Below are 17,927 nucleotides of genomic sequence, written 5' to 3'. Positions count from 1 at the left end.
GAACAAAAATACTTCAAAGCTCTAATGACTGTTTGCGTATTTACAAATTCTGTGTGCTACAGAAAGGTTCATAAATATACACGTCATAAAGAAATTTCTTGCAGTTCATTTAAAAGGATCTAAAGGAAGTGAGTAGAAAGTGACTTACTTTGGGGAATAGTGCTGCCATTTCTGTAACAGCTACATGTATCCTCTCTGAGCAGGGAATATAACTGCAAGAATATTGAAGAGATTATTCAGAGACAGTACAAAAGATTCAGAGGCAGAGAATATTCGAGTTCTAGAACATTCTGTTTACATTCCCTTAATGAAGGGATGAGGCTGTGGCCAGCCCACTGTGCATCTCACACCCCCAGAAGGTACACAGTTATAAAGCAGGGTGCCCATCGTTTCTTGAAAGTTCAATCTGATAAAAGCAGACTCTAGGTGTGAAATGTGGCAACACACACTACTATACAGCCAAGCGACGCCACAAAGATATTCATGTATACACAGATACTCACACCTCCTCAAGTTGGTCATTTACAGATTCTCATGTGTTTCATCTTCCTAATTTCTAGCAAGCAAAAGCATTTCCATGCAAAAGGCCACAGAAGTGAAAAATAAAGGACTGAAAAAAATTCCTTAAAATTATAATTGGAGACTATAGCTCAATACCCATGTGTCAGTTAACCAATGGATGCTTCTAAATTCCTTCCATTTGAACACACGTGAGCTGCTGGGGAGTCAGAATTCCTGACTCTGTGTAAAGAGAAAGCAGCGAGGCCTGCTTTATGCAGACCCTTATCTACAAAGTCACCACGTGCTTGTTTGCATCAAATGCTATCAGTGCGGTTAGCACATTCTCTGCAGCAACAACGTGCATAAAACTTGCCTGTCCTCATCCTCTCTTCCAGGCTGCCTGGTCTTCTAGTGGCCCCGTAAATGCCACCACAAGAGCTACAGCTTGAGGAGCACCGACTTTGCAGACTCACGTAATATTCCCAACAGCCCTCTGAGCTTGGGACTGTCCTCACACCCACTGCTCAAATGAGGAAACTGAAATTCCTCCTCAAGGAGAAGAACAGATGCAGATAAGAAGGCTGAGCTTGCACCCAGCATCCCCGCCCCAGACTGGCTGCTGACACCAAACTCAAGGCGGATTCACACAGCTCTTCACCGCGAGCCTCTTCCCCCTGCTGAGTGTGATCTCACTGTGGGAGAATTAAGACTGTGGTTTTACCCAGGACTCTCATGCTTAGTACTGTGACAAGCAACACATGGAGCTAGTTTCCTGCACCTCACAAATGTTAGGACTGCACCCCAGACACTATGCGCTACAAGATGCAGAGAGGAAAGAACTGATGACAGTATTAAGTGACAGTTCCTAGATCCCACGTTGCCACCAAGCCTGGGCTTTGTTTCTAGGAGGACTGACCCATAGCCCAGGAGGGAAAAGGGATATGAGAAAAGCCCTTTAGGAGTCTGTGTTTAGCACATTAGGAAACACTGCTGTGAAGACCACAGGTTTGGTCTTACACAAGAAGCCACGTGGCTGTAAATTCAAAATTTTCCTTCTAAGATACTGAACCAAGTGCCATTCAGCATCCATTATGACTTAAAACCCTCAAGTAATGTTCCCTCCCTCCTTTTTAAACCAAAAAGTTGGCTTCTGAGTAAAGGCTGTCCTAAGAAACATACATACTTCATCTCTGTAAGAAATCTAGTATCACAACTGTCTTAATGAAGACTGCCTAGATTTTAATTAAACTATTACATTTCAAGAAAATGGTTTATATTGTCCAAAAATGCTCTCAAATGGGAAATCCCTTTACCTTTGCAAGCAATTAGAACCATGTACCAAATAACAGAAATGCCAATGCATAAGGAGTAAACATGAAGGGACAACAAGCTGTCTGGTCACACAGACACTCAGAAAAAAAAAGCAACGTCTAATAGCAATCGCTTCTATCACGCATGAATGTTGCTTGAACTTGTGTGTCCATTAACATCACAGTAACTAGGAACCATACCTAAGAGTTTTATGTTTTGTTGGTCATGGCTTCATTTGGAGAAATACAGTTTACCCATTCCCCTGCTACACAGAGAAGGGATTTTTCCTAAGGCCGCCTCTCAAAGTTCACTCACTGTTTTGGGTAGTCCTCAATACACCACAAAACAAAGGACATGCAGATTAATGAGGAAGTCCTCCTCCTTTATCAAAGGGAGTTCAAGTTCACAACTTCAAACTGTTATCTTTCCTGGCCAGGCATGGTGGCTCATGCCTGTAATCCCAGCACTTTGGGAGGCTGAGGTGGGAGGATTGCTTGAGGCCAGGAGCTTGAGACCAGCCTGAGCAACAGAGTGAGACCTTTTCTCTACAAAAAAAAATAGGATAATTAGCCAGGCGTAGTGGTGCACACCTGTAATCCCTGCTACTGGGGAGGCTGAGGCAGGAGGATCACTTGAACCCAGGAGTTTGAGGTTGCAGTGAGCTACAATGACACTACTGCACTCTAGCCTGGGCAACAGAGACCGACCCTATCTCAAAGTAAAAAAATTGGTATCTTTCCTCAAAAAGGTTTTTGTTTGTAAGTCATAATTCCTGAAGTGTGTGTGTGCGCGTGTGTGTGTGTGTGTGTGTGTGTGTGTCTGGGTGAGAGGAAGAGAGCAGGTGGGGAGCGGCACTGGAGGCCCAGGAGGGTGGCCCAGGCTGCAGGACAGTCCGGGGCTGGGGGGAGATGGCTCAGATGAACAAGAGCAGAAAATGAGAAAAGGCATGGGTTTAATTAGTACAACGCAAGGTTATAAACGAAAGCGTCTTGGGTATCTAAGTAAGCAGAGATTTTAATAGAACATTCAACATTTTATAAAATATAAATACTCTAGGCCAATTCTGGTTTTAAACCAAACAAATAAGCTGATGATGAAAATCTCTGCATCATTCTCTCATGGTCTTAAAAAAAAGAAATAATCAGATCACAAAATGTGTTGAATGGATTTGTACATCTTAAAAAAAAAAAAAAAAAAAAAGAAAAGAAAAAAGAAACTTCCCAAATTGCACCAAGCACCACATTGCAATCTTTGAAGCCAGAAATGGCCTCAGGGTAGATATTTATATTTTTGACAACTATCAGAGAGAGCAATACAGGGTAAGCACATTTTTTTAGTATGAAATACAAGCACAGCATTTCTGAACTAGAGAAATGAAAAGTGAAGCACTGATAAATGGGGGAGAGTGCTCAAGAGTTATTCTTGTATCGAGATTACTTTAAACACTGTCAAAACCCAGACTCGGGAAAGCTGTGGAACACTTTGCTTTATGTAATCAGGAATGAAGTCACTCTGCCCAGCCTACCACCCCGAGCTAGGTGATACTGTGCTGACAACACGTGAGGCCCAGAAGGCTCGGAATAAAGAGGGTGCCCGGGAAAGGGGAAGACAAATCGCTATACAGTTCTGTGAAAGAAGGCTGAGAAATTACGCAGGTTCCTCTTCTACCGTGAGGTGCTTCCAGCAGTCCAGCCATGAAGACTAGCTCTTGCCTTTCAATAAACGAGGATTAGTCCTCTCTTCCCTAATGGGAAATGGTGATGTTGGGAGAAGTCTGAGCTGTATCAGAAAGAAAAAGGGCGGGGAAAAGGAGGGAACACAAAGGCACGAACGCATCTTTATGTGCAAGAACAGAGAGAAGAACGAACGAATAGCACGTGTCCCTTGAACACCTTTTGCTCGTGCAAGGTGCAAAGAGTTCTTTGCTGAAGTCTTAAACTTTGCTGACCTAATGAAAAGAATGGGACTGTTCTTGGGTTTGACCAAACTGTTGTTTCTTCAACCTCAAGGGGATGATATTAAACAACGTTTTAAGAGCGTGTCTAGATCCGGCCAGTCGTGGGAAACAAGGATGTCACCCAGAGCAGTATGTTCTTACCAGGAGTTCTCAGAGAACTCACTCTCGGGGAACAAAAGGGTAAGTTGGAACAAGAGCCAGTCCCTTCCTTAGGGCAAGAGATATCTACACGATCTGCTTCTGTTCAGGCCAAGCAGACTCTCCTTTCATGGGCAGAGAATTATCTGGGTGACGATTAGGTCAACTTTTATCTCTAAACCACTTGTTTCTTAGAAGTTTATACACATACTGACACACACATACACACAGGAGGGAGACAGATAAATCAGGTTCCTTTCAGGATGCCTCTGGTGTGGGCAACCTTGTCCCTAGCTGAGGGAAGCCAGGGAGCAGCAGTGGCTGGGAGTAGGTAGTGAGGCAGCTCCCTTCCCCTGTCCTAGTTCTAGTGCTGTCACCACCCCAGATATGCTGTGGTCCTATTTCTAGAGGCATTTACTTTCAGAAAGCTCTGTAACAAGATGAAAAAAAAAAATGACAATACCATGTACACAAGACAAACCAGACCAAAATGGATTCATTTGTTCTCAAGCCTGTTCTATAAACCTGAAGTTTCCAAGGACCTTAAAGTCAGCACGTTGGAAACGACCGCCATTTGGAACGTGAGCCGCATCCCTGTCAGAGCCTGTACACACGCTCTTCCCACGTGGGTCTTCAGGCCCCCTTACCTGTCATGTTTATTTTCCTGGGCCGCTCTTAAGAGCTCCTGTATGTTTTTGGTGATCTGTTCGGTCTTCCGGATGACGTCTTCAGTGCTGGGGAGAGTGGGGCTTGGGGCCACATGGGGTTCTGTGGTGTCTGCCACTGAGCTGTCACCCGGCCACACCATACTTCTTTGCCTTCCCTTTCGGCTGGACCTGTGAACATCAAAGATGTGGCTGAATGCAACAGGCGCTTACTGGCTGCTTCTCTGTTTCTACGAGCCACTTTGTATGCACTGGCTGCATGCACGAGCAGGCTGTTTTTGTGGTTTCCTTTATCCTGTCTTGCGGGAGGCTCGTGTAAGGCTGTTTCACCAACTGGCAGCTACGGTTCATGCAGAGGCTGTTTTACTTCACCACGGGGCTGGAAGTTATGACTCTTACACAAAGAGTGAAGGAGGGGAAGGAGAGGGGAATAACTGGAGTGGGCAGGGTGTATGGTTATAAAACCAACATTGGTTAAGCCAATTCCTTGCGGTACAAATGCAGAAGGTAACCTAATGTCGATTTAACAATGAAGTATTGACTTTAAGCACATTGAAGATATCTAGAGACACATTTAACATGCTGGTAAAAGGAAAAAAGGCCTTTTGGCAATAATGCGAGATGAGAAGAAAGACGTGTAAACTATGAATGTATGGAACAAGAGCCAGTCTCTGACTATTTTAAGACCTTATGGGTACACTCATGGCTCTCTTCAAAAAAAAATAAAATAAAAGAGCTTAAGGGTTTGAAAATAGCGAAAAGGGCTTCTGCTGCCCAAGGCCTGCCAGGTTCCTGGTGTTTGAGAGCCCATCCCCCGGCACGCTCCTCCTGCAGATGTACCCTGTGTCGTCTGGCTCCATGTCGTTGGGAGTGTTGTCGTAGTCACTCTCAGGTGTGCTGTTCTGCTTCTCCAGCCTGGATGCCTACAGGAAAGGAAAGGGGACCCCCATGAGTTCAGAACACGAGACACTTCTTGGGAGACTTCCCCAGGAATCATTACCTGTCAGGCCACTGGCCTTCGAGCCCCAGATCTTGTTTGGGACAGGAGTCAACTCTTTAGGGAAAATTTAGTAAACGATGAGCAACGGATCCAGAAATGATTCCTTTTCTTCTCTGCACCATTTTCTTCTTAGCTCAGTGGTTACTCCATAAACAGATCCTTGGTACAAACTAACACACACATGCAAGGCACACACCCTCATTTCGTTCTCAAAGGAATATGGAGATTGTAACGTGAAGAGACCCAGTTAAAGACAAACATGCCAGCACTTATATGACCACACATCTTCAGCACCGGCAGCCACCTGCAGATTATCTGGTTTAACACCAGATTTGAAAATGTGGGGCCAGAAACGCTGGGTGACCCACCGAAGGCCACAAAGTCCATAGAAAACCAAGACCAAGCACCCAGATCTCCTGTCTCCTGCAGTATTCCGTGTGGGCTCTGACAACTGCCACTCCTCAAAACACGGCTCTCCAAGAACTGCCCCCAGAGATGACTTTTATGAGCCCCCTGGGAAAACGAGCATTATTGATTTACAGCCACATGTTATTTGTGAACCAAAGTGGATTAATCCAGCATGACATTTGGTTTCAAATCACTTTTATGTTTCCAAAAATATCCTGTAAAATGTAAAGATTCAGGGCAACTGTGGCGATTCAAGAATGGGACACAGTTTCAAAAGAGGAATCCTAAAAATGCCATGAGCAAATGGCAGCACTGCTAAATACAGGGCCTGCCAGGGGGACAAAATTTGAAGGGGACCACGTTCTGGAGTATTTAGTAAAAATTATTTCCCCTCAGTATTTATCTTATCCATAATGTTCGAGAACTTCTTTATCTAGAACAGAAATCGGCAGAAGCTGATTCAAATGGATTACCTCATAAAATACAAGGATAAGCTATTCCTAGCTCTATACCTTGAATTTAACCCGAGTTAATCAAAACACATGACTAAGGAATTTTACTGATCTGCAATAAAGTGTTGCTAAGGATATGGATGTAAACTAAGAGGCTTGTTTAAACATATGGAGACCCATGGCTTCACTGAAAAGAATGGCTACTTTTGAGCAGGTCAGTTTAAAGAAAGCCCGCATAGGTCTAATTATTTGCTCATTAACACAGGCAAGGTCAAGGTGGAGCGGCTCCTGTTCACGCCACATAGGAAATGTCCTATCCCCCATGGCCTCTCTTTTCCTCCCCCGTGGCAAATGCTCTCTTTTCTCTGTCTGCTAAGGTCTTTCACATTTCCCCAAATGCTCTATTTAGTCCCTAGACACTCTAATAGAAGACACTTCCTTTGGGCTCCTAAAATTCTACATGAACTCGTCACACTTTACCTACTCAAATTCATTAGGCAAATGGCTAACTGTTGGTTGGAGCCACATGGCGAGTCTGTAAAGCTAAGTTCTGTAAAATCTACTACGACTTTTATGATGCCTTTGTTTTTATGTCCTACAGCAAGCAGTTCTGCTTCACTTGCTGCCTTGCTTTGATCTGGCTTTATGAACAAATCAGTGAGTCACTGCCTACTAGAAGTCTTGATGGAAGACCAAAGGCACATACTGCATCCAGCACAGGAACAAAAACCAGGGTCTTCTAGAGATGATTTCAAAAAACAAAACAAAAAGTCCCAAAACTCTTCTTATCTTTCACAGGGAACGTCTAAGCTTTACATTTATTTTCCTTTAGCTTTTTTTATATATGCCCACACACAGATATGTGTGTTTGTGTGCATATATACATACACGAATGGGTAAAAACTTGCATTTAAATAATTATACTGGAAAATTTGTCCAGAGCTGTTTCCAGTGGAAAAAAATCTATAATAGAATTAAACTTCCCAAATTCAACATTTTTATAATGTATCCTTTTGCCTTCCTTGACACAAATTTGATAATTACAAATCAAATGCATTACTCACAATGATCAAATGTACAAAGTTTCATTTAAACATTTTAGATCAGCAATGACTCATATACCTAATAAAAGCACTCAGGAAATGTTTCTCAGGTACAGAAAACAACATATTGTAGCAACCACCCAGGAAATCAGTTACTTACACTTTAAGTCCTTCATCGTTGTCAACAAAAGCATATGTACAGGATCCCAATGTAGTCAGCATTTGATTTTATGGAAATTATTGTAAACATGCAGAGCCAAGAGCTACTGGTTAAAAGTGCTGCTCTCTCAAAGCTGTTAATAGAAAAGTTACCTTATAGCTGGTGCTGGTTCAGTCTATTTAATAGGTTTGCAGCTCTCTCTTAATACACATACACACCATAAAAATCTAAACCCACGATGAAGCCGTCAGGAACAATCAGGATTTCAGTTCAAGCGACTTAACTGTTAATTCTGGACCAAACTTGGTCTCAGCAAGCAGTCCTGGCAATGATTTTCAAAGCTACCAAAAAAAATTTTTTTAAGAAAACAAATTTCACAGTGGACAAAAGAAGTTTATTTGACTCTTACTAACAAAATTTCAAAGAAGATATTTGATTACTGTTTAAATGTTCTTTTTTAATATTATTATTATTATTTTTGAGACAGAGTCTCACTCTGTTGTCCAGGCTAGAGTGCTGTGGCGTCAGCCTAGCTCACAGCAACCTCATACTTCTGGGCTCAAGCAATCCTCCTGCCTCAGCCTCCCGAGTAGCTGGAACTAAGGCATGCGCCACCAAGCCTGGCTAATTTTTTCTATATATATTTTTAGTTGTCCAGCTAATTTCTTTCTATTTTTAGTAGAGATAAGGTCTTGCTCTTGCTCAGGCTGGTCTTGAACTCCTGAGCTCAATCCACCTGCCTCGGCCTCCCAGAGTGCTAGGATTGCAGGCGTGAATCACCATGCCCAGGCTTAAATGTTCTTTAGTTTAACTGGAATTATTGTAACACAAACATTGTAATATTCAATTTCAGAACTTCTTATCAAGAATTCTTTTTAATACACTACTTCAAAAGTTTAGTAAAGAATCCCAAAATGGCCAGGCACGGTGGTCCATGCCTTTAGTCCCAGCTACTCAGGAGGCTGAGGTGGGGGGATTGCTTGAGGCTAGGAGTTCAAGGCTGCAGTGAGCTATGACTGTGCCTGTGAATAGCCAGTGTACTCCAGCCTGGGCAATATAGCAAGACCCCATCTCTTAAAAAAAAGAAAGAATCCCAAAAGGACTTTTGTGAGCCATATGCTACTGGCAGTGGGGAAGAAGGATTCTCTATCATTCCTAAATCCTTCCTAGGTGTAGAGGGAATGGGCAAAGGCCCAGTGTAAATGCCACCTTATCTGTAAAGGTGGTCTTTCACCCACAGCCATCTTCCTTACGCTATCCTTCTATCAAAAAAAAAAATTAATTGAGCCAGAATCAGAACACAAGTCTTCAAAGCCTGTGCTCTTTCCTTGACTTTCCCAGGTTGCTGCAGTCATGTACTCTTTGTGCATGAAATTATTTATTGATGATGACTTTGGAAGCAGGGACTGTGCCATCTAATTCCTTAGGACTGTTTAATTGACTTACCAAAAGGCTAGGTATGGAGGAGGTGCTTAATACTTATTGCCTGACTACAATAAACGGAGTTTACCTGAATCACGCACTGCTATAGAGAAGGTAAGTTACACTCCAGCAGGCTGCGTTTGATCAACCAATACAAGCAAACAGCTTTCTGTTAATAGCTGCCTGCATGCCTCCAAAGCCATTAGGTGTTAACAATTCTGATTCAGGATGCAGGGACTGTAAAACCTTCGTTTGTCAAGTATGTTGCTGATATAAAATGTGTCATAGGTTTAAATAAAGGCTGGGTGTGGTGGCTCACATCCATAATCTCAGCACTGTGGGAGGCTGAGGGAGGAGGATAGCTTGAGGCCAGGAGTTCAAGACCAGCCTGGGCAACAGAGTGAGACCCCACCTCTACAAAAAAAATTTAAAAACTAGCTGGGCATAGTGGTATGAGCCTGTAGTCCTAGCTCCTTAGAAGGCTGAGGCAGGAGATCACTTGAGCCCATGAATTCAAGGTTATAGTGAGCTATGATTGTGCTACTGCACTCCAGCCTGGGTAACAGAGTGAGACACTGTCTCAAAATAAATAAAAATAAGAAAATAAAATAAATAAACAAAAAAAGCACGACGTTTTAGTGCTTCAGCTAGTTCAAATATAGCAGTTTTAATCAGATAACTGTAGCTCTTAACAAAGTTAACAGACTTACCCTATTACCATATTTAACCAGCAGCCAGCTAATTTTCTGATTGTTTAAAAAGACAGTATGCTCAGAATAAACGCTTTGGGTGATTTGTGAACTTTGTTAAACATGATGTGAAAATGAGCAATGTGGAGTTAGACAAAAGGGAGGCCGCCTCTCGACAGGCGTGCGTGCCTGTGTACCCCACGTGCTGTGAGAAACCAGGAGGGAAGCGCTGCCTCATGCAGGACGAAGGGCGGTTAGCAAGGGACAGGAGGACCCAAGCACGAAGCGCCCAGGAGCACTGCCCCTCCTCCAGAGAGCAGACCATTTAGAGTGTACTTAACCCTTCGGGTGCTTTCGTCCCTCGACCAGGAAAGTGTGGAGGGGAAGGAAGGCAGTGATGAAGAGGAGGTCACAAGCGCACTCCTCCCGATCTAGAAGGGGAAAAAGAAACACACTCGGGAAAATACAAAACAAACAAAAAACCCTACCATCTCACCTGGCTTTGGTAAAAGAATTCTAGAAAACAACTTAGTATGTGAGATGAGTGCTAAAATCTTAGTGACGGCTGGTGACAGGTCCCCAGAGATGTTTAAGCCCTTAGTGAAACACCTCCCAGAAATTGCTCTGAATTTAATAAGGCTACTTTTCCATAAAGGAAAAGACAATACCTAGCATGATTTGTCAACTTTACTGATAGTTTTTTTAATGGGTAGCCTAAAGTGAACATTTGTTTTTTAATCAGGACTGACAATATGAAATGAGAAACTATACAAATAATTGTAAGTTGGCATACATTAATCTAATTTTTAGTATAATTATAGAGCTTTTGCAATAGTATGACATCCTTACATTCTAAATTTTTCAAAAATTAAAAAGTATACTGTAAAAACTAACAAAGGTTGCTTGTCCTAAATTCTGTTTTCAGTTATATAAAAATAAGATTCTTAATTTAGTTCCATGGCATTCTCATTACACCAAATGTATCAAATCAATTGCCTTCGAATGATAAACTCAAACAACTTAAAAAGAAGTTGAGATAATGGACTCCCAATTATTATACAATATAACAACACTGTAATTTTACTACATTAAAGTTTGACAAAATTAAAGTAGGGTTTAATTTACTAGACCATATTCTTTACTTTGCATTTACCTTAAAAAATTTTTTGAAACTCCTATCAAATTTGACTAAAGAAATAATATCTTTTGACACTCAAATAGTATTCTCTGGAAAAACACCACATAAAAAAGTTTAAAATGTCTAACATTTTGTCAAAACATAGATTCTTATAATACATTAATCCAGAAGAAACATAATATTTGAGAACCCTGCAACACAATAGTTATCCCATTGCAAAATAAGATTGTTAGAACCTTGCGACAGAATGTAATCATCGGAATTCAACACTTGTAAGACTGATGTAGAGTATGACACTTCCTTTTCATGAGATGACAAAGCCACACTTCCTCCCATGAAGGGGAGGAGGAGGATGCGGAAGCTAACCTAGCAGACACATTGAGTGCACGTGGACAGGCTGCAGAGGCCTGGAGCCTTCCAGACTTGCCTGTGTATCCGGGCCACAGAGGCAAGGCCACCTGCTCAAGTGGGAGGAGCTGAAAAGGCATCTTGGATTCTAAAGGCTTCGGTTCATAAAGGGGCACATCCTGTCACCTCAAAGAAGATGACACTTCTTTCTGCTAGTGACCTTTATAATTTGTTACTGTTTTTGGAAGTGAGGGAGGAAGGAGGGAAGTTTTACCAATACTGGCTGGTTGGGAAATATATAATGGATACGGGAGAGGAAAAGGGGAGTGGGACTCGACAAGAGCCAGAATCCCCAACTTGGCTGAAAAACTTTCAGTCCGTGGCCCTGTGTGCTTGTGGGAATATCGCAAGCATCTGTGGACATGTTAATACAGCAAACACAACGGCAACTCTCTTAGCCCAATTTGGCAAAGCAGAGGCGTGGGGATCTGCGGGTTCAGAAGAGGGCACAGAGGAGTCAGGCGATACAGACTGTGAACAGCGAAAGCGCCAGTGGTGTTACTTACGTGTGCGGGGAAGGGCTGGAGTCTTGTCCTGCTCTCTTCGGGACGGCTCGCTTCTCCCATTGGGAGATACGCTTTCTGACCTGATCCCGTCTCGTACATGGACATGGGCCTACTGCCCCGGGCAGACGGACGTCGCTTTAAGGAAGAGTGGTTGGAAGGGTCTGTGTACTCAGAACCAGTTTGCACCTGATATATATTGGTTGTGGCCTGTTTCCTGAGGTTCGAATTTTCACTCTGGAGTGTTTGAAGCTGAAAGAAATGTTTGGCAGTGGGACTGTGTTTTCTTATAGCAAGCAGAAAAAGCAAACACCAAGTCAATGAATACGACCACCAGCTTTAAACAATAAGGATAACAATGGCTAGCTAGGTTGAAAGTAAAAAGCAACAACAAACAAGAACTCTTTCTTCTGGAATGAGTGAAACACAATCAACTCACCTCATTACATAAGCAAATAGTTTAATTTCTGAATGTGGAAAGTTGCAGTTTGGACTTTTAAAAAACTAAATGTCTAACCACTTCAAACATTTGTCATGGCGGGGCTGGGAAATGTTTGCAGGCAAGCTGTACTCTGGATTATTCTAAGTCTCAAGCAAGAGCTTGAGATCATTAAAACATCACTTAGGGAACCTGCTTTTTCAAATGAGCCCTGAGCAATTTGCAAATGCCAAAAATGACAGCAGACACCATGGAAGCAGCACAAAGATGACTAGAGTTGCTTTGCAAAGCAAGAAAGACAGTGAAGTTCAGCTTATGAAAAATCAGATCAGCTATTGCTTTCCAAAAAGCCAACAAGAAAAATTATGATTAACAGGTTTTTATTACATAATACTCTTGATATTCCAAACAATTCAGCACTTAAAAAAAAAAATAGAGGGAACCGAATCATGGAAGTTTGCTATATTAACATATCACGAAGAAAACTGGAAACCTATGGAACTATGTTAACATCTTCGTAAGAATGCTCCACGTGGCATGCTGGCTTCCCTTTGGTGATCGATCATCTTTCGGCCGGGGCTGGAATATTTGGCCTTTCTCTCCTTTGGCTTTGTCACCCAAAAAACACGACCACGGTGGTGTCAGCTTTGGACACGCTACTCTGTCTGGCACCACCCATTTTAGTTAGAGACTGTCACTCAGAGGCCCTGAATGCTCATTCCATTCCTCACATGCAGGCAGCTTCATGGTGTTTGATGAATTAGAGTTAGGGGATCATCAAGGAATCGTGTTACTCTTTAGCATCTGGCATTTTAAACACAATTAGCTGCGTCCATTCTGCACAGCGTCCTTCCCCTCTGGTGCTCCTTCATCTTCCGTGACATTTTACAAGCTGGGTGTGGTGTGAGTTCAGCTGTCTACTCTTTGACAGAGATTGTAAAATCTGACCAAATTCCCCACCAGTGCCAAGGTTTAAGTCCACAAGCAACTGTCTGCACCAGAAGATCATTACTTTCTCAATAGCAAACCCATTCAATGTTGGGAGTTACTTTCAACTTTTATTTAGAAAGCACCGATCTGTGAAAAATACAATAGTAGTTGCTCCTCTTCATTAATTAGCATCTTTTCCAAGCAACTGTTAAATGTGAAAGATCAGATATAAATCATGCTACTTTGTCAATTTTCCATATAGAAAAAAAAAATTTACCTAACTTTGAAATAAAACCAATACATCTTTGCTAAGTAAACAAATTCCACATACTTTACATGAACAGCACCAAACCTCTGTGAAAGTGTGACTTACTGCCTCTTCCTCAGAAAGGCCACTCATTCTCAGTTTCCGTGAAGAGTGAGCCATTATGGAATGATAGATTGCTTCTACACCATCAAGGCTGTCGGGGCATACCTCATATCTGCAACTCTCTTTCCAGAGAAAGAACAGCTGCAGAGTGCAAAGCAGCCGCTGCAAATTCCTACATTCCAGGATACAGACAGGCATGAGGGGCCTGTCAAAACTACTTCGTAGGGAACCCAGGGCTGAGAGTCCAAAGAATGAGGACCATGACTGATACACAGCCCTCAACGGGGCACTGGTGTATCTGGTCACATGTTTGTCTGTCTATGGAAAAAGCCTCTGTTACAGTTTCTCAGTTAAGGCCCTGAAATCTGAAACTCTATCCTAACACTTCTCATGCCTCTAAAACATCCAGCCTGGATTTTGTCTGAATGTGTTTTCACGAGCACAAGTTCCTGTTTTCAATTTTTAAAAATGTTAGTACTTTGTATTTAGAGAGATGTCCTCGGATAAATTTTAATGATATTTATCTTAATAAGAACCAGGCTACACTTTTTTTGTTTGGAAGGAGTTTAACAGGAAATAAAACGTTACAGATAATTCAATAGTTTCCTAAATCAAAAGCGTTTCTAAGAATTAAAGGGATAATCAACAGGCAATGGCAATTTCACTCTGTGTTTCTTTAAGAAGCTTGAGACATTTGCTCTGGTGAGTTCTATAAATATTGAAAGGAGCATTATAGAATTAAAAAACGTGGTGTGAAAAAAAAGTGGTGTGTAGCAGATTGGTATACAATGGCAAAAATCAGCATGTTTCAGAAAAAGTCACCTCAATAAAGTTATCAGTCCAGTTAATGGGATAAACTACTACAAATTCACTAAACAAAATATATTTCAGAAAAGGCAGAGGAAATGCAAGTCCTGTATGTTATGACGAAGGGGCTCTAGACAGGGCTGAGAGACACAGAGCAAGTGTCTGCTCGTTCAAAGCTGACTGATCTTCAGGCATTCTTGTCCCCTTCTACTACAGCTACTGTAGCCATTTATTTCAAAAGGTCTCAAAAAAGATCTAAAGCTCAACTCCAAAAGAATCCTAGACCAAACCCCAGGCGAAGGTGCACAGCAATGTACTTCCCTAGGAAGTAGAGGAGCATGGGCCCCTTTTTAGTTCTTTGGCCTTTCTTTAGGAAGCAGCATTGAAAAGGATCCAGCCACAAATGAAATGCACCATGTCCTCAGGTCTTGAAAACGATCTGGAAACGTTACTCCTCAAATGACAGCATAAAGACACATATTATATTTCGCTTTGTTTCTGTTTAAGGGGAGTGTACAAGATCTCATTTTTGAAGAGAACTGAATGATGGGGGCAATACCCACAAAGTTAAGGGCAAAATTTGGAATTTTGCAACTTCTTTTTCTTTGCCTTCTCATAAAGAGGTACATATGTAATGCCCCGCCTTGGCGTATTCCTTGCTGCTATCAGCCATTCTCCTTCTAGGGATTAATGTATTCATATGGTTCTGCTTCTCTCAAAAGGTCATGAGAAAATGCTGAACAAATGAGATTGTTCCTTATTACCGGGCATTTCTTGCTAGTACAAACTACATGTTTTCTCTTATTTACTGAGAACCTGCTCTCTGAGGCAGGCCCTGCTCTAGGTTCTGAGGATACCACAGGTAAGGAGCAAGAACCAGCGAAAAATAAGGCAGGAATGTGGGACAGGGCTGCCTGGGCAGAGGTGGGTGATAACTCAGAGTCAGAGTGAACAGGGAGCACCTTGCCTGGGGTGGGGTAGGGTTTGAATGCTGATAGACACATACACCTGTCCAGGGCTTTCGTCTGCTCTTTCTCCATGGTGTGATTATCCTTTAGAACTAGCGATAGGAAGAATCACATCCAGGTTCCCAGGAAGCACAGAAAAGTGCAAGTGTCATTATAACTGATACAAACACTTAACAAATAGGTTGTCAGATTTCTCCGACTTGGGGAACTTACTCTGGATATATTTCTAATCAAAGCTATTTTATTTCAAATATCCAAACACACCCTGCTTCCAAAATGACAGCTTGGCCCAAGGATTTCTAGGTCTGTTAGAGTAACTGTTTTTCTTCCCTCTGACCACAAGCATGGTGCCTGGGGTTCTTCCTCATTCTATGGGATTAAAGAGTCAACCCTCCTGGCATTGATTAACATGTTACCTTTTTCTGCATAATTCTCAGCTCGTCACTCAAGTTGTTATTCACCTTCATTAGCTGTTGTATCTTGGCCTCAGAAGCCACTAGAGCGTTTTTGACCTCCAAAAATTCCTGTACAGTGACTGGTCCATCTGATAAATCTGAATCTAGGCTCTAAAAATAAATTGGGGAAAATGTTCACAATCTGAGATGATGATAACATGAAAGACTAACAGCTAAAAAATTTCAAATTCTGACCATGCCAGCTGAATTGCAAAGTTAAACCAAATCAAGGCCTCTGAGAGTAATGTAAAACTAAACACAGAAGTAGGGTCACTAAGTCATATTTCAACAATTTAAAACCTAAGGAGGTCTGTCCTGTCTTAAAAGCCTTTCTCTTGCTTATTTTTCTTTTTTTTATTCATTCTTTCATTAATTCATTCATTCCAACATTTTTATCGAGCATTAGGCAGTGTTCTATATGCTTGGGATATATCAGAAAAGAGACAAAAATTCCTGCTTCCATGGTGTTTACATCCCAGCAGTATGAGAGAAGAAAAAAATAAAAATAAGTAAATACACAGTATGATCGAAGGTGATTAGTGCTGTGGAGAGAGATAAGACAGAGCAGGGCAGGGGCCTGAGGGGCCGAGGCAGGGGTGAAGGTGGGCTGTTAAGAAGGAGCTGGGCTGAGCTGTGAGTGGGTGAGAGGTGAGCAGAGCCTGGGAGGTGAGGGGATCAGTCCGACAGGTGTGGAGGAAGAACGTTCCAGCAGCGGCAGAGCTCATCTGGAGGGAGCAGGTGTGCAGGGTGGAGGGCAGAGGAGGCCAGGCAGTCACGGAGGGTCCTGGAATGACCTTGGCTTCCACTGAGGGAACAGGGCAGCTTCCAGGGAGTCTGGGCAGGGGTGTTCCCTGCATCTGCCAATGGCCCCACCATTTTCACAGTCATGTGAGCCAGAAAACTCTGGACACATCTTCTAGAAGTCTGTCTCCCCACTTGAACCTTCCAACTTACTGCCAAGATTTCTCTGTTCTACCTTCTCATTCATCCCTTCTCACTGGTTTGCTGAGCTCCTCTGTGGGCAGAGCACGGAGTACCCCGGGCCTGCCACCCTCTCTCCAGGCTCACACTCTGGTGCAAGGTCTTTCTCTGACCTGGGCCTGCCTAGCCCAGGCCCTGAGGTGGCCTGTGTCAGCTCCTGTTTGGACTTCTTCAGAAGTACCCCAGCTGGGTTCCCACTCTCTGACCTGCTGGAACAGTCCTCCCCAGACATAGCTCTGGCCTTTGCCCTCCTGCCCTGCCTAAAGCTTCCTGGGCTCTGCACGGCCCGCAAGGCCCAGGCTCTTCAGTCTGGCGTCACGTCCCCCTGCTGAAGCTCTGAGTCCCACCCCTTTTAGGCCATCCCTGTGTCCCTCTGCATGCCCAGCTTTGCCCCCAGATACACAGGTTTCACTCTCTGCCCGCACTGCCCTTCCTGCCTCCTCCACATGCCACCTCCCATGCCGTCCTTTAAGGCACACCCTGAGAGCCAACCCATTTGCAAAGCCTGTCCTGATTCAGCTACAAGTCCCCTCTCCTCTCACTCCCTCAGCTTTTGGTTGGGCTTCATATGACACATATCACTTTGTGCCTTCTCCTGCAAGTTCCTCTGCTGGGCAGTGACTCCTCACGAGAAAGAGACTAGGCCTCGTTCAGGAGAGTATTATCCAGAGAAGGCACTCGGTAAACATTTGTTGAATGAACAGAGCACACCAGTCACTCCTCACAAGTTTCATAAAGTCATGACTGCAGCAGGGCTGTGACTCAGGGACAAAGGATCCCCTATTTTAAAACAGTGTACCTTGTTTCACCCCTGCTTGGCCCGACCTAGTAATAAACCCAACCTTACCTCCACGGCACCTGTCGTAGGGCTAGCCCTCATGTGACTGACAAATAAGGCAATTTTGCAGGAGAAAGATTTTTAAAAGGAACGCGTTCGCCCTTCTGTGTGAAGCGTGTCCTCTCACCTTCTGCCGGTTCGCTTTGCTTGCAGTGGTTTCCAAATCCGTGTCTTCATCTGAGGCCACACTGTCATAGTCTGGCTGGTCATTGTCCTGACTCTCAACACTGTGCTGGTTACTGACTGTTCTCAGTATGAGCTCCACATTGTCTGTCAATGGAAGCAAATAACTTTACTTCAGGCTTAAAACATCTTTTTTTTCCTTCCAAAAAATGATTGCAAGG

The 17,927-nt window shown here is 43.0% G+C and overlaps 1 protein-coding gene across 10 annotated transcripts in view; it reads right to left on the bottom strand.

Annotated features, from left to right (window-relative positions):
* GIT2 (GIT ArfGAP 2) overlaps positions 1-17,927 on the bottom strand; it is a 51,219-nt gene that overhangs the window by 3,737 nt on the left and 29,555 nt on the right. For 2 of the 10 annotated variants that reach the window (XM_045534575.1, XM_045534576.1), the window contains exons 13-19: positions 17,711-17,853; positions 15,726-15,875; positions 11,799-12,047; positions 10,088-10,177; positions 5,413-5,495; positions 4,555-4,743; positions 149-212 (exon numbers count right to left, since the gene is read on the bottom strand). In XM_045534575.1, coding sequence (XP_045390531.1) covers positions 149-212; positions 4,555-4,743; positions 5,413-5,495; positions 10,088-10,177; positions 11,799-12,047; positions 15,726-15,875; positions 17,711-17,853 — 968 coding nt within the window. Of the gene's footprint in view, positions 1-148; positions 213-4,554; positions 4,744-5,412; positions 5,496-10,087; positions 10,178-11,798; positions 12,048-12,597; positions 13,370-15,725; positions 15,876-17,710; positions 17,854-17,927 lie in introns of those variants that run through there. The other 8 variants (XM_045534580.1, XM_045534581.1, XM_045534577.1 and 5 more) reach the window with 7 other exon arrangements.

The sequence above is a fragment of the Lemur catta genome, chromosome 21, assembly GCF_020740605.2.
Source record: "Lemur catta isolate mLemCat1 chromosome 21, mLemCat1.pri, whole genome shotgun sequence".
NCBI lineage: Eukaryota > Metazoa > Chordata > Mammalia > Primates > Lemuridae > Lemur > Lemur catta.
The sequence above is the reverse complement of the archived record's forward strand: the minus strand, read 5'-3'. Positions and strand labels throughout refer to the sequence as shown.